This window comes from Vulpes vulpes, chromosome 1 (genome assembly GCF_048418805.1).
Source record: "Vulpes vulpes isolate BD-2025 chromosome 1, VulVul3, whole genome shotgun sequence".
Taxonomy (NCBI): domain Eukaryota; kingdom Metazoa; phylum Chordata; class Mammalia; order Carnivora; family Canidae; genus Vulpes; species Vulpes vulpes.
The window spans coordinates 163,322,084-163,337,762 of NC_132780.1; the positions used below are offsets into that span (position 1 = coordinate 163,322,084).

General features: G+C 31.2%; 1 protein-coding gene across 49 annotated transcripts in view; it reads left to right on the top strand.

Moving 5' to 3' along the window:
- Window positions 1-15,679, top strand: part of RIMS1 (regulating synaptic membrane exocytosis 1) — a 471,964-nt gene that overhangs the window by 300,678 nt on the left and 155,607 nt on the right. For all 49 annotated transcript variants that reach the window (XM_072735185.1, XM_072735168.1, XM_072735249.1 and 46 more), the window contains 4 exons: window positions 6,148-6,215; window positions 6,988-7,098; window positions 9,031-9,130; window positions 13,363-13,486. In XM_072735185.1, the coding sequence (XP_072591286.1) occupies window positions 6,148-6,215; window positions 6,988-7,098; window positions 9,031-9,130; window positions 13,363-13,486 (403 nt within the window). The remainder of the gene's footprint in view (window positions 1-6,147; window positions 6,216-6,987; window positions 7,099-9,030; window positions 9,131-13,362; window positions 13,487-15,679) is intronic.

A 15,679-nucleotide genomic window follows, 5' to 3' on the forward strand; every position in this document is an offset into this window, starting at 1 on the left:
AAAAACATAATTATTAGTTTCCAATACAAGATAATGCTATTAATAGAAGAATTAAAATAGAGTGAAGTTCTCTGATTATTCAAGTTTCCAAATAAGTAAACTATGGGGACAGTTCCTTAATTTTTACCTGGCGTTAGAATTGACAGAGGTGCTTATCAGTATTATTATTGGAAATATGTTTTAGTAAATATTTTTACACTCTAATGACAACTTGCATGTCTGTTGTGCTTTATAATTTGTAAAGCAATTTCATGTACTTTATCTCAGATAACTCTTAAAAGAACAATAGGATTCTATAGGAGTTAACTCTGAAGTTGAGGGATTATCTGAATGCCTGAGCTCAGAGTTCAGTCACAAGTGTTGATTCTGAGTTTCATAAAACTGCTTTGTAGAAATTGTGTGGTAATCGTGTTGGTGTTCCATTAGCACTCAAAATCACCAAAAAGTACACATAATAACCAGAGAAGTACTAGCTCCACCAAATATGTTAATGAAATTCTAGATGAGCTTCCAAGCCTCCATTCTTGGTCCCTAACAGTGTTAAACAGAGAAGGCACTACAGGCCCTTACACAAATATCTCATCTTTCTTTGGAGGTAGTTCAGCTCTGGAGGTTCTATGAGTATAAATGGTTTCTGAATACAAACATCTTTGTACATCATTAACTTAATAAATAATACTGAATGCATTTATTTGAACCATCAAACTCTTATACCAGGGAAAGAGTGGTATTATTGGCTCTCTGATAAAAACAGAGCACATTGTTAACAAAGGGGAATTTTGAAAGTGAAATTTATGACAGGCATACAGAGAGCAGCCAGTCTAGTAAATCCCTACAGGCTAGATATAATGTAATTCTTCCAGCAAATAGCACCTTCTGTGTGTGTGTGTGTGTGTGTGTGTGTGTGTGTGTGTACGTGTGTGTGTCCTGAGCCAAAACCAGAATTTGGAATTTATATTACTTAGAATTTTTGAAGAAGTTCTTGCTGAAGACCAGTGGTGTGGAGATACCTCTAGCCATGCCTCAACTGACACAAATTCCTTAATTATGCAGCATTTGCTGTCAAATTGTGGAGTGAACATTTGTGTTCAGTTAACTAAATGAAATCACTAAAAAGTGTTTTACTATTCTAGGGACTTATACTGATATTGATTTTGCATATACATAGTATTTACATTTATTTATAGGCTTTAATATTTCACTGATTAATTATTAAATTTTGCAAGTATATCTTCTCATTTTATTTTAATGCCTGGATTCTAAGACCTATGAAACAATATTTGTTTCTTATCCCTGACTGCTAATTTAACCTAAGTAAAATTAGGCTTTCTAGGACTTTGCTGTATAGCAAATTATTGCTTATTTATTTCAAAGTTAGTTCCACTGTCATTTTTTAATTTAGAGGTGGGAGCAGTCACACTTGACTTTTATAGGCATGGAACTATCTGCAATAAACTTCTAAAATAAGAGGAAATTATTTCAAAATGGTATTTTCATTATATTAATCAGAAGTTAAGATTTTTTCTGAATTCTTAGACTTTGGATATCAATTCCTATTTATGAAAAGTAGGCATTTGGAAAATAAAAGGATTTAATATGTGTAACATTTTCATTACATTATAACTAAAGCAGTATTTATTAACTTGTGTGTTAACCATGGTACTCAGTGTAAAAATACCCCACCTTGTCTCAAATTAAAAACTCATTCTTGGAACTTGAGTTGGTTTTTGTGTGTGCACTGTGTATCTATTCAACATGAATGTCTGTTCAACAAACATTTTTACCTAGCATTTTAATTTGTTTATGTGCTGTGCTATAATAAAGTATATTAGGATTTATTTAATTTTACTTAGTCCCAACACACATCCTATTACAGAGGATAAATAGAAATAAAAGAGGGAAACAGTTTAAGAGGTACAGGAAATCTCTGATAAGGATGATTCTACTGATTTTTGGACTATGAATTTTTGGATACCAACAATCTGTTCTATATAGGAAGAATAATTTTCTTTGAGATGACAAGTAGCACAATTATGGATATGTATTTGGAACTGTGCACAGTTACTGTGAGTCAATCTTGGAATCTGTTTCAGTCCCATCTTTTATCATCATTCATTATAATGAGGTTAAAAATATGCTGTGTATTTCTTCTGGAAATGGAAAAGAAATCCAAATTTTCTAATATTTAAAGGTTTTGGTGTAGATAATCTTTCCTTTACTACCTATAAATTAGATACACATTCCACTTAGTCAAGTGTAATTATCATGTAAATTGATAGGTATTTATTGTATGAAAACAGAATTATGGTTTTATCTTTGTGGCTTTAATATACTCCTACATTATCATGCATTTGTATAATTTAGAAAGAATTTTTGTTCAACTGATTTTGATCCTACTGGAACCCATTGTGCTTTGACATTAAGTACAATAAGATAAAAAGTTTTAAATCATAGAGGCACATGTTTACACATTGTTACATTCTCTCTCTCTCTCTCTTTTTTTTTTTTGTTACATTCTCTAATCATAATAACTTGGGGTGGGAAAAGTTAGTTCTCTTTACAGAAGGTTCAGGAGTCATTTAGCTGACTTTTATTCTTTCAGTGAAAGTTGAGTGCTTATTAAGTTTAATTAACTACTTTTTCACAAGGGATAGGATAAAAGTCTGTTTTTAAAGTCTTAAAAAATAATACTTAAAATTATAACACTTCATTGAACTTCAGCTGTTTATGAACTCAAACAATTTCAGTAGACTCAAGCATCTGATATATTCCCTGGATCTAAATTAGTGATAATAGTAAATTTGTTCCTTTATAGTTAGTTATATTGAACATTAGAACCAAAATTCTTTTGTATTCAGTCCATAAGCAAATACCCTGAATTTATCATTTGTAGTCATGCTACTTGGAAACCAATCTCTTTAATTACCTATTAGAAAAATAATCAAGGAAAATGTTTTATATTAATGAAATACTGGATTCTGAATATTTTAGGAGGAAGTTTTGTTGAATGTTGCCTAGTCCATTAATAATAAAGAAATGTGACTAATAAAGACAAATTACAGTACTTAAAAAATCAATATTATCTTTAAAATTTAGTAATTATGTGGAAAGAAGAAAATAAGTTTAAAACTACGTATTTAGATTTTAGAATTTATTTTTCATAAGTCTTTAAGCAAAAATGTTATATTTTAATGACTGATGATGAAGTTTGTGATAAGAAAATTCTTAGAAACTGTTCAGAATGTGAAGCAAGTATAATTATATACTGAAACATATACAAATATTATTGTATTGGTATACAATACTGAATGACCTCTTAATTTACATTTAGGAGCAGTTTTAGTATATATGAACAGTACTATGTATGACCAAAATTATCACATTAAACCAATTAAATTAGACTCTCCATTCAAGATCATTATTTTTTTAAGATTTTATTTATTTATTCATGAGAGAAGAGAAAGAGAGGCAGGGACACCGGCAGAGGGAGATGCAGGCTCCAAGCAGGAAGCCCAATGCAGAACTCGATCCCGGGTCTCCAGGATCACACCCTGAGTGGAAAGCAGAGCCACTGAGCCACTCAGGTGTCCCTCAAGATCATTATTATATAAAGGTGGTAGATGATAGGATACCATTACTTGAAAGCATTGTTTTTAGATTAAAATGTGCTCAGTATCCTCACCAAAACGTACTAGAAACATAAGCTTTTGGTTTTTTGTGTATAAGGAGCACTTTTGGCACAGGGAATATTCATCAGATATCTATATCCAGATTTAATTAGGACAAGATGATTGAGACACAGAGTGAACCACCATACAAGGAGTTGATGCATGAGCCAGACAAGGATACCAACAAGAAGTACAGTTTTTAATATCTAAGTTATTGAAGAATACAAAAAACTTCTTTTAGAGTCTTTAAAATGGGATGGATTTTGTCATATTTTTAACCTCAAAGATTTTTTCAAAGCAGCTAAGCTTTCAACTTAATGACTAATTTTCTTTTTTAAGCCCCACAAATCTCGGTGATTTTATTAATTTATCACAGTATTTCAAAATGAGTCAGCATTTAAGAAGTCATCAGACTTTTGGGGATCCCTGGGTAGCTTAGTGGTTTAGGGCCTGCCTTTGGCCCAGGGCATGGTCCTGGAGTCCCTGGGATCGAGTCCCGCATCGGGCTCCCTGCATGGAGCCTGCTTCTCCCTCTGCCTGTCTCTGTCTCTCTCTGTCTCTCTCTGTCTGTCTGTCTGTGTCTCTCTCTCTGTGTGTCTCTCATGAATAAATAAATAAAATCCTTAAAAAATAAAAAAAAAAGAAGTCATCAGACTTTCTTAGGGAAAAAGCTTTGTGAATTGTTACAATCTTTTGAATGATAATTGTAGTTACTACTTAAAACTGCTTACAATTTTATAGTATGATACATAGTTTTTCTTTCAAGAGGAATGGTATCATAATACTAAAGACAAAACAACTTTAAAAATAAATATATGGGTAGGGGATGAGCAAAATGGGTGAAGGGAAGTGCAATATACAGGCTTCCAGTTATGGAATGAATAAGTCATGGGAATAAGAGGTACAGCATAGCAATACAGTCAGTGGTACCATAATAGTGTTGCATGGGGACAGATGGTAGCTACAGTTGTGGTGAGCACAGTATAAAGTGTAGAGATGTTGAATCACTATGTTGTACATGTAAAACTAATGTTAACATTGTATGTCAACTATATTCAAAGAAAAAATTCTCGTAAAAAACATGATGTTTTACAAACAGTAAAAATAAAGGATTAAAAAAAACCTTTTACAACTTTCCTTATATTCCATTAACTGAGGTGATCCAAAAGAAGAGCAGAAATCTATAATCATTGGCACCAAGCCATGTACACATTTTAAAGTATGTGATTTTGAAAGGGATATGGACTTTGTATGAAACAGAAATAGAATATAGTTTCTGCTAATGCAGTTTCTAGTATTTACCCCTTCCCAGAATATACTACCATGTACATGACATATTTAAAGAACATTTTAGTATTTATTGCAGTATATATAATATTCTCCCTTCAGCCTTTCTAAGACATTATTTAAAAGGAAAAGAGAAGCAACTACTAAGAAACTTAAATGTATAGACTTCTTTATGCCTGTGGATTTTAATCATTTTTACATTTTCTCTCACATTTCTGTTATAATGCCTATATCTGCCATGCCTGTCATCTACATACAATTCTTTGCTTATGTACTTCACAGATATCAGCCAGACACATTTTCCCAACATTAAGCTAGATTTCTGTTAGTTGGCATGCTTGACTCACTTTCTTAATCATCTTCTCTTTCAAGATCCATCAAGAGAAAAATTTTCATGTATTTAATCTAACATTTAAAATGTAAAAGATCATTTATTCTCACATTCAAAGGCCATACTGGCCTTTCTTCCTATGCAAATACTGAAAGCACTGCTGCTTTCCATTAATTGTCTTCTTTTTTTTTTTTCAGGCCCTTTCTTTAGCATATTTTTAAGCCAAAAAAATCAAAATTAAAGTTTCATAAGCTCATGCTTACAAAATTAGTATTTTTAAAGTTTTCTAAAGTCTTTTTTATGGCTTAGTAAAATTGAATTTTCTGTTCGTTGTATTGTACTCTTGCTAAAAGTTCTTCTTGATACTTAGTTTATTAAACACTATGTTCTAAAATGTATGCCCTATTGCCAGTTGATGAGGGAAGAGGATTGAGACCAAATATTAATTTTGAAAGGATATGATATAGTTCAGAAGAGTAGAAAAAGAGACACTAAGTTTTAATACTTAGTTCAATGAATATAATTTCTGCCACTATCACTAGATGGCAGGCTATGCCTTGGTATAGTTAGTCTTTTGAGGGAAAGTGGAGTGGGTTAATCCAGTTCTTTCAGTACTTTTTATGTGTGTTTCTTTAATGAAAATAAAAGGTAGTATGTAGTATTAAGTGCATTTATAACACATCCATTCCAAGGATTCAGGTCACACCTTGGCAATACAAGGGTGTACCATTCTGGGATGTACACACTGAAGATTATGGTATTCATAACCCTTTGCTTTATAGATGAAGAAGTCATACTTAAAATGATGCATTCTCCACTTTAAAACATTTAAACACTTTTAATTTTTTTCCTGTGGTGCAGGTGATTTGGATTATTACTGGTTGGATCCTGCTACGTGGCATAGCCGGGAAACATCACCTATTAGTTCGGTAAGCTTTCTGGGAAGTGAAAGTTTGGAGCTTGGGGACGATATGTGCTGTTCATAGTCCTGTGTTTTATATATGATAGATGACAATCTTACTCCATTTCATTATATGTACATTTTAAGAGAGAAAATATTCATTGTAATTTAAGGCAATGCAGTTTATTTTTTTAATATTTTATTTATTTATTCATGAGAGACACACACAGAGAGAGACAGAGACATAGGTAGAGAGAGAAGCAGGCTCCATGCAGAAAGCCTGATGTGAGACTCGATCCAGGACTATAGGATCACGCCCTGGGCCAACGGCAGGTGCTCAACCGCTGAGCCACCCAGGCATCCTGGCAATGCAGTTTAGAAGGGGAAAAAAAATCACTGAATAAGTATAATAAATTTTAAATTTAAGCAAAAAACAATTGATGACTATATATAAATTAGATATTATTTGGTTAATGATATTAACTCAAAATACAGAATCATTTTTTCTTTATATAGGCAGATATATTTTAAATTTCAATTTAATTCATTTCAGAACAATTTTGTAGAGATTTACTTAATTGCTGATACTTTCAGAACTATTTAGTTTAAGAGTCTACTACAAATAAAATGTAGCTGTAAATGCAAATTGTTGTAAGCCTAGGGTAGAACCCACCAGAATAAAGAATTCCTTCTAGAGAGCCTTTACCTGAGGAAATAACATCATGCTACAACCAATAATTATGTGTCTATAGGAAAGAAAATAACTTACCTTTTTAAAAACTTTATTCATGTTTTAATAGCATCCTGTAACGTGGCAGCCATCTAAAGAAGGAGACCGATTAATTGGACGTGTTATTCTTAACAAGAGAACAACCATGCCCAAAGAATCAGGTGCATTACTGGGTCTGAAAGTAAGTATGCTGGTTTAAAGTGTTTCTTAAGGGCGGATCACAGTATGGGCTGCATTCAGCAGTTTCTAACTGATTTTTAAATATCTTCCTCTCTTTTCCAAAATAAAGTCCTTCTTGTGAATATATCTTGTTAATATACTGATGTCTTAATGATAGATTTAGTGTTTTATATGGATTAATATTTCAAAATCATTTTATTAATATGGCATACAGATGTGTTAGGAAACTGCCATAAAATAGAGGAAAATAAAGAATTTTTATCTGGGTATAAAGTTCAAGGACAATTTTTACATTAAAAAATTTTAATGGATGATAGTAAAGTTAGATAATGTGAACTGCATAATTTTATTATATCTTGACAAGCAACATAAAATATCATTAAAGAGATTGTTTCCTAAGTATAATGGAATTTATGGTAATACCAAAAGAGTAAAATGTATCTTTTAAAAATATTAACTGATTCCCATTGCAAAAAATTATGTTTTGTTATCGAAAAAATATATGTATACATTTTACCTTATTATATGTTTGCATGTATATATTATATCACATGGTTTTTATTTGCTTTCAGAAACTTAGAAACACATTCAAAGTTGGGCTTTAAAATTATTTACCAATGTATTATACTATTGTTGTGTGATAGTTTGACTTCTTCAAAACCATTGACTATTAATCCAACCAAAACTTTTCTTCAGTTAATGCACATAATATCACCTCATCAGTTATTACCATTAATTTCTCTTGCTATGAGATAATTCTGATTACCTCTACTAATGAGCATGTCCCAAAGAATTGTGGATCAACCTCAAGCTTTGGGAATTTGCCCTGCACTTTTAATTATACATACTTAGCACCTGCATTGGGAGAAATTAAATTTAGAAACTTTCAGATGTATGTAATTTTAGTTACAGTAGAAAAGCTAGGTAAAAGTGTTAAATATTTAGTAAAATAACTCAGACTCCAAGAGTTAGATTAGAACACATACATATTTCAGATGAAGTCATGAATGAAGATGGTCAATAGCAGAGATAAACTTAGGCTATTCCTCATTATACCATGGTGAATTGCTTCCTCAAAGTAGCATATTCTTGGTTTGAATCTATAGTCATTATGTCTTAGGTCTATATTGTACTGAAGGTATACGAAAGAGTTAAAGAACTTATGTGGCAGTGGTGCATCATGTGCATATAGAACTATAATTCAAATGGTTGGCATGAATTTTGAGGATAAAGAAAAATGAATCCTAATGTAAACTATGTCACACACTTCTGTAAGTAAGTCTGGAAGACCTGGCACTTGTCTTGTAAGGATATACATTACTCATGGTGCCCTTGCATATTGTTAGGTCAATATAAGTAATCAGTATATGAACTTCCTTAGGACACAGGATCATCGATCATCTCAAATATAATGAGATATTTTCTTTTTAAAACTACACTGCCACTCCATGCCAGTGTAGCTCAGTTGGTTAAGTGTCTGGCTTGTTTTTAAGATTTTATTTATTTGAGAAAGAGAGAGAGCACAGCAAGAGGTTTGGGGAAGAGGATAGAGAGAAGCACACTGCCGGCTGAGCAAGAAATCCAAAGCGGGGCTCTGTCCCAGGATCTCAGGATCACAACCTGAGCTGAAGACAGACTTTTAACCAACTGAGCCATCCAGGTGCCTCAAGTGTCTGACTCCTGATCTTAGCTCAGGTCTTGATCTCAGGATCACGATTTCAAGCCCTGCGTTGGGGGCCTACTTAAAAAACAAACAAACAAACAAAAAAAAAAACATACTGCCACTCATTTAATCAAAAATATATTTCAGTTTATTAATGTACCTACACTCAATCCTAAATACATTGTAAGAGACTGTAGGAGTAATTCCTCAAAGTAATAAATTTATGTTTTGATATGAATTTTGGGAACTTATAAATTTATTATTGTCCAGGTTGTTGGAGGAAAAATGACTGATTTAGGACGTCTTGGTGCCTTCATCACCAAAGTAAAGAAGGGTAGCCTTGCAGATGTAGTTGGACACTTGAGAGCAGGTAAAGTTTCTTTTTAACATTTAAACAGTGTGTACTCTTTGCATGAGATGGTGGTTTTCAATTTGGGGTAAGTTATATATAAGTCAATTAAATAAATAACTAATCTTAGTGCATTACTGAAGACTTTTTTCCTGGTGTGGATATTTATTGATGGCAATAATAGGTAATGATACATCAGTAGCAGTTTGGAGAGAGTAAGATTAGGAATCTTTGTTTTAATTTGTGTAAAAGTAAATAGATACAAAGTGCTGCAGGATTACTAGTTTATGTAGATGGCTGCATAATGTTGCTACAAATCCAAAACAATTTAGCCTTGTAGAAAAAATAATATAGTTAATTAATTCCTTAGTTTATATTTTAAATTGTTATAATTACTGAAGTTTTTCACAATGGTCCCCAAACACTTACCAGTAGTAATTTTTAGTAAAATACAACCACAGTCACATTTCTTACACAGATTATGTAATAAAATAGTTGTTAATTTAATTGTGGCATTATCATACACATGCAAAGGTGCTACTTCTTGATATTTGGAAATTTTCATAATGTTGCTCTGTAACCTTAACATATAACAAAATCATTTGATAATTCAGATATACCATATTCAGCAGCAATCTACTTTAAAATCTATTTTTGTTAAATTGTTTACTCTTCATTTTAGTTAAAATTCTGTTAACATTTTTTTTTCTGATTTACTTCACAGTTGAGTATAAATCTTTCGGTTGGAATGTCTGCTTATGTATTTGAAAGACAATCACAATAAAAACAGAAAGCTGAACTTCAGAATTGAGGATGAATAACTCATAGCCCATAGAAAAAGAACATTTCTAGGCTATTTTCAGTTTTTATACCTTAAGATTGTAATTACTGAGACTTTTAGAAAAGTGTTCTATAACTGTTAAAGACATTTTTGTTGTAATTGATTACCAGGATATCAGTTCAAAGTCATTTAAGTTTTCTCTCTTTTTTTTTTTTAAGATTTCATTTATTTATTCATGAGACACACAGAGAGAGGCAGAGACATAGGCAGAGGGAGAAGCAGGCTCTCCAGTGGGAGCCCGATATAGCACTTGATTCTGAAACTCTGGGGTCACGCCTTAGCGGAAGGCAGACACTCAACCTCTGAGCTACCCAGACATCCCAGGTTTTTTCTTTGATAGAGATTCCCTATGCAGGTATTGTATAGGGAGAAAACCCAAATCAGAGATCTTTCTCCATCTACAATACATACAGCTTTGAAGATGTGTAGAGGTATAGTACACTGTTGTTTATCATCAGGAACTAGTTATGATTTAATAAGAAAATAACTCAATCAAGAGTGACTGTGTCAATAAACTAAGTCTTGTTTGTCTCTAAGGCTGAAAAAGTCAGCCTTAGAAAGTTTGGAGAATCCCTTAAAAAAAGTATAAGAATCCCTTAAGTCAATGTGGTGCTCTGATCTAACTATAGAAATCTGAATTTGCAGATCAGATTATAAACATAATGGCTTTTGGTCTTTGTATTTTAATACATGATTACATAAGAGAGTCAGTGAAAGGTTTTTTTCTATATAAAATATCCCTTAGTGATAAATTTCATTTATTTATCACCCTTAATATACCTTCAGCCTGAGAAACTTAAATCTAAAATGTTAAAAGCTCAGCTTAAATAAGTATAAACCATACAAGTAGACTTTCACTTCAAGCAATTGATGCATTTGAAAAAGTATTTTAATGAATTGGATCATATATTCTGTTTGATTGACATTATAATTTAGGAATGATCTTCCTTCTATTTGCACATAAACATCACTGGCCTCTACCGTGCTGTGTTTTTTTATTAGCTTGACCTTTGTTCATCATTTGCAATTAATCTTTAATTTTGCCGTAGCTTTCTCTACTGCTCTTTCCCCTTGAGTCCATGTACTGTGCTACAACTTGGCTTACTTATCAAAAACACAGAGTCGACACTGACATGCTCCTTATTAAAGCCCTTCACTGTCTTTCTGTCATCATCTGCCTAAATCAAAGCTCTGTAGTTCTGTTCTCTGCTAACAGTTCCAGCCACTTCCATTACCATTCACTGTCCCTTCTGTCATGGCGGTCTGCCTACAGGTCCCTGGGAAGCTGTCCACCTTTAAGACCTGATTACCTGTTCTCTACTTGGTTACTTTTCTGCTCTGTGCTCTGCCTATTGAAGTCCTTCCCATCCTTCAAAACTCAGCTAAAATTGCCTTAATTTTCAACTGTTTCTTGATATCTCACCTGGAACACTAATTACTATATCTCCAGCACTTACCTGGCTCTACTTCTGTTCCTCAGATGAACTATCATGGTGTGTAACCTTGTAGTAAAGATATTCATTCCTTTCTTTCTTCTCTGCCACCAAATGTAAGGCCAGAAGAAATCTTTCTCATCTTTCCATCACCATAATCTACATCTCTGCCTGAAGATATTATCCACATAAAAATAAATATTGTTAAACTATCTTCTACTTTAGGAGGTATTGATTTGTAAATGAACACATGCACTAAGTTAATATGGTATTAAAATATATGCTTAAAAAATAAAAAAATAAAATAAAATTTATGCTTCCAGGTTGCTGTCTATAAAGAGAATTTTATAGTTCAGGGCTTTTGCAAAATGTTGACTGCAGCTTATTACTGGCTAGTTATATTAATTTAGTGGTTTGTATCCATTTTTTTTAAAAATGAAATAAAACATGATAGAATAAGAGATATCAGGGTAAGTATTCTTTCAGAAAATATTTTTTCATACATGCACACATACATATATATTCACATGACATAAACTTTATTTCCTTTGTCAAATTTAAAAGACTGAATATATTTTAATTTTATAATTTAATTCCTTTTTTAACATCAATTTATATTCATTGCCTATTTTAAAAACTTTGCTGGGTAACTTCTTAGGTCAAACTATTAGAAGTCATTTAAATGTTGATACTAACCATACTCTTCCAAACCAAAGCAGCATCACATGCCTTTCAAATATTTGTTTTATATTTTTGAGTAAGCAAACATTTGGGAAAAAAATACCTTAAAATGGTTCTAGTAAAACAAAATTTTTCTACTTCTTTTTAAAGACCTACCTAAAAACAAAGATTTCATGCTTACAGTTAGCTTTCATATATATAATGATTGCATTGATTCATCAGCTTATCCTATATTTACTTAGCTAGTAAAATGTTTAGGCACTGAGAACAACAAAATGAACAGAAACAAACAAACAAAAAATTAAGACACCTCAAAGTATCATTGAGGTTGGGATATTTCAGCTAAGCCTACCATTGTGAATTGAAAGGGTACTGTGCAGAGAACCATTTGGGATCTAAAATTTCTTTAAATAGTCATGAAAATAAATAATTTTTCCCAAATGATCAATTGTGAAAAGTCTAGTTAAAATATCAACAATAAGCATTAGCTCATGTATTTTAACATCATATGACCCTACTTGATTAATCTTAGAATATTTAACAAATTAATGAGTACTATATTAGTTTTATTATAAAAATATTTTCTAATTTTATGTTAATGCTCACAATATATATTATATATAGAATGTGTGTGTTATGAGCATCTGGAAGTGGGTTAACTGTCATGCAACAGTTTTACATCTGCTTGCTTTGTAACTTTGCCATAGCTACCTGCGTTGCCCTATGGGTATGAATTCAGATCTTTTCATGCATTTTTATTCTGTTGTGTGTCTGGTGAAGACAATGAAGCATGACTTATAATTGGAAAATTCATGCAAATAAATGTTAATTGCTACTTCAACCAAAAACAAAGCAGGATTTATGCAGAGTTCAATAAGAATCTTTCACATATAGAGCTGCCTGCATTTATTATATGTAGGACATGCTGCTAATTATTATTTTTTTAATGTTTCCAAATAAGCTGTGCTAATTCCATCCCATAGCATGAGATTATTTTTATATTATTTCTGGTATATATCAAAGATAAAGGTAGTTTTGTATTGTACTGTTTCCTGTGACCAGTAATATTCTATGGGGGAAAGAAAAGGAAAAAAGAAAGAAAGAAAGAAGAAAAGGAAAAAGTGTTTAGAAGAACCATTTAGCTGACATTTTATGTCAATTAATTTGCTTTTGAGAGCAGAGCCTAGACAATTAAACTATTTGTATATGTTTTGCATTTCTTTGTTAAAAAAGAGAAAAGATAAGAAAAATAAACAGAATATATAAGGTAAAAAAATACCCTTTTTTTTAAATTCAAGGGGATGAAGTTCTAGAATGGAATGGTAAACCCCTGCCGGGAGCTACAAATGAAGAAGTTTACAACATTATTTTAGAATCAAAATCAGAACCTCAAGTTGAAATTATTGTTTCAAGGCCTATTGGGTAAGGCTAAAAAAACTTACTTCTTAAGTTTAGTAAATTACATGTATTAGCAGGGTTTTAAAAAGAAGTTTATACATTCATACAGTACATGTTAACATGGATAGTTTTTTCTTCAATTATGGGCATACATTTTAGATTTTTAAAATTTCTTAATTTTTTAAACTTGAATACTGAATTTTCTTCACTACATTTTAGAAGCTCCACAATTTATCACTTGTAATATCAAAAAATATTGATATGTATTTTTCAAAAGTGAAAAATAAACTAAAAATATCTTCTTTTAAGGCAGAACTATTATTTTTAGTAATTTTAATTTAATGAGTAGTATTTCCTTGAAGGGAGTCACTAACAAACTTGTCTTCTTATATTTAAAATACTAATTGTTTCATGTCTACATGAACTTTTTATTATTTTACTAAGAATAGAATATTTTTTTCTTTATTTTTACCCATGGGTAGTACCGACTTTTAAAGTTAAGCAAATGTGAAATATTTTTACTTTTTAGTTGGTCATAATAATCGGTATAGTATTTTTTAAACTTAAATTTTTAGCATAATCTAATTATCTACAGCCAGTGGGATATTTTTCATATTTGTGCATAGAGTTCGCCACATCATTAGCTTTTCCTCACTAACTCACAAAGTCCAGATACTCTTTTTGCTGGTCTGTAATTTTTTGGAAGTCATTTTAAATTGTCTCATTATAGTTGGGTTGATATTTAAATATATTTTTGGAAATAATTTCCTTTTACCCCCTTTTATCTAAAATATTGTAGAGCCATTAGTTCAAGACTTTTTATGTTGAAAAAGTAGTAGCCTTAAATTTTTGTTGTCCTCATGTATTATATATGCCAATGCAAAACATACAAGAAAATATAATTATCCTAGTTTCCAAAGGACTGAAAATGTATGATCATATATTCCAAAGAATAATATTAATATATATAAACTCTAAAATAAAAGCAAGATTATAAACAACTTTAAGTGGTGATTATTAAGAGTAAACATTGAAGACATTTGCAAAAGTATGGTACATTTCCATGCAGATTTTTTAAAAATAGCAACACTATATAATTTATGCTAGTTTTACATGATATGTGTTCTAGTGCTAAGGTAAATATGAGGCTGGAAAAGAGGTAAGTAAATTGGAAAATGAATCAAAAGTATAAAAAAAATTAAAATCAAGCACTGTACACATTGCCAAATACTTTCCAATATGTAGAGATTTAAAAGTTTAAAAAAAAATTTAAAAGTCAAAATATGGATTGATGGTAACTTTAAAAAAAAAATTAACAGGCAATTAAAGTGGACTGGAGTAACATTTTCATTATTTTTACTTTTGTATGAAAATAATTTAAAAAATAATAATCTGTATAACCAAACCTTAAATTGTCATGGATTATGGAATTTAAAGAAACATAGAATGCAAAGATTATATTTAAATAGAAATCAAATCTGACATCAACTCTCCAGTTAATAGAGAAATTATTAGGATCGTAGAAGAGTAATTCTAGCTAAATTTAATATTTATGTTTAATGTAATTCTATGACTAATTTAAAGAAGAAAATAATATTTATCCTTAGTTTAATGGGATAGCAATCCCACAAATCATTCCAAATATAACTTACATGCACATTCATCAAATGGACTAAGAAACATTAGCCCTCTTGAAGTATTGATCAATTTTACTAACCTACCAATATAATATTCTTGGCTTTTATGCTTATAATTGGTATCAGAACTGTTCTGTCACCTTACTTGTGAGTAGGATGAGTAGAAGTAATTAAGAAGGCTTGTTTGTAAATGTGGAAATTTGTGCTCGAAAATATTACTGAAGCAATAAACATTAATAAATTTTGATTCAAAATTACTTCAAAATTTTTTTTACTTCTCCGTAGTCTTTCTTTCACAGACACATAAAATCCAAAGCTTGTACCTGGTTTTAATTACAGATTCTGATTTCCATAATTGACTTTGAGAGTGGTTTTCAAAGTTGTACTATCTAAAAAATTATGGCTGCTAGTTGTTTTTTTTTTTTTTTTTAAGATTTCATTTATTTATTCATTAGATACAGAGAGAGAGAGAGGCAGAAACATAGGCAGAGGGAGAAGCAGAGTCCTTGCAGGGAGCCCAATGCAGAACTTGATCCCAGGACCCTGGGATCACACCTGGAGCAGAAGGTAGATGCTCAAC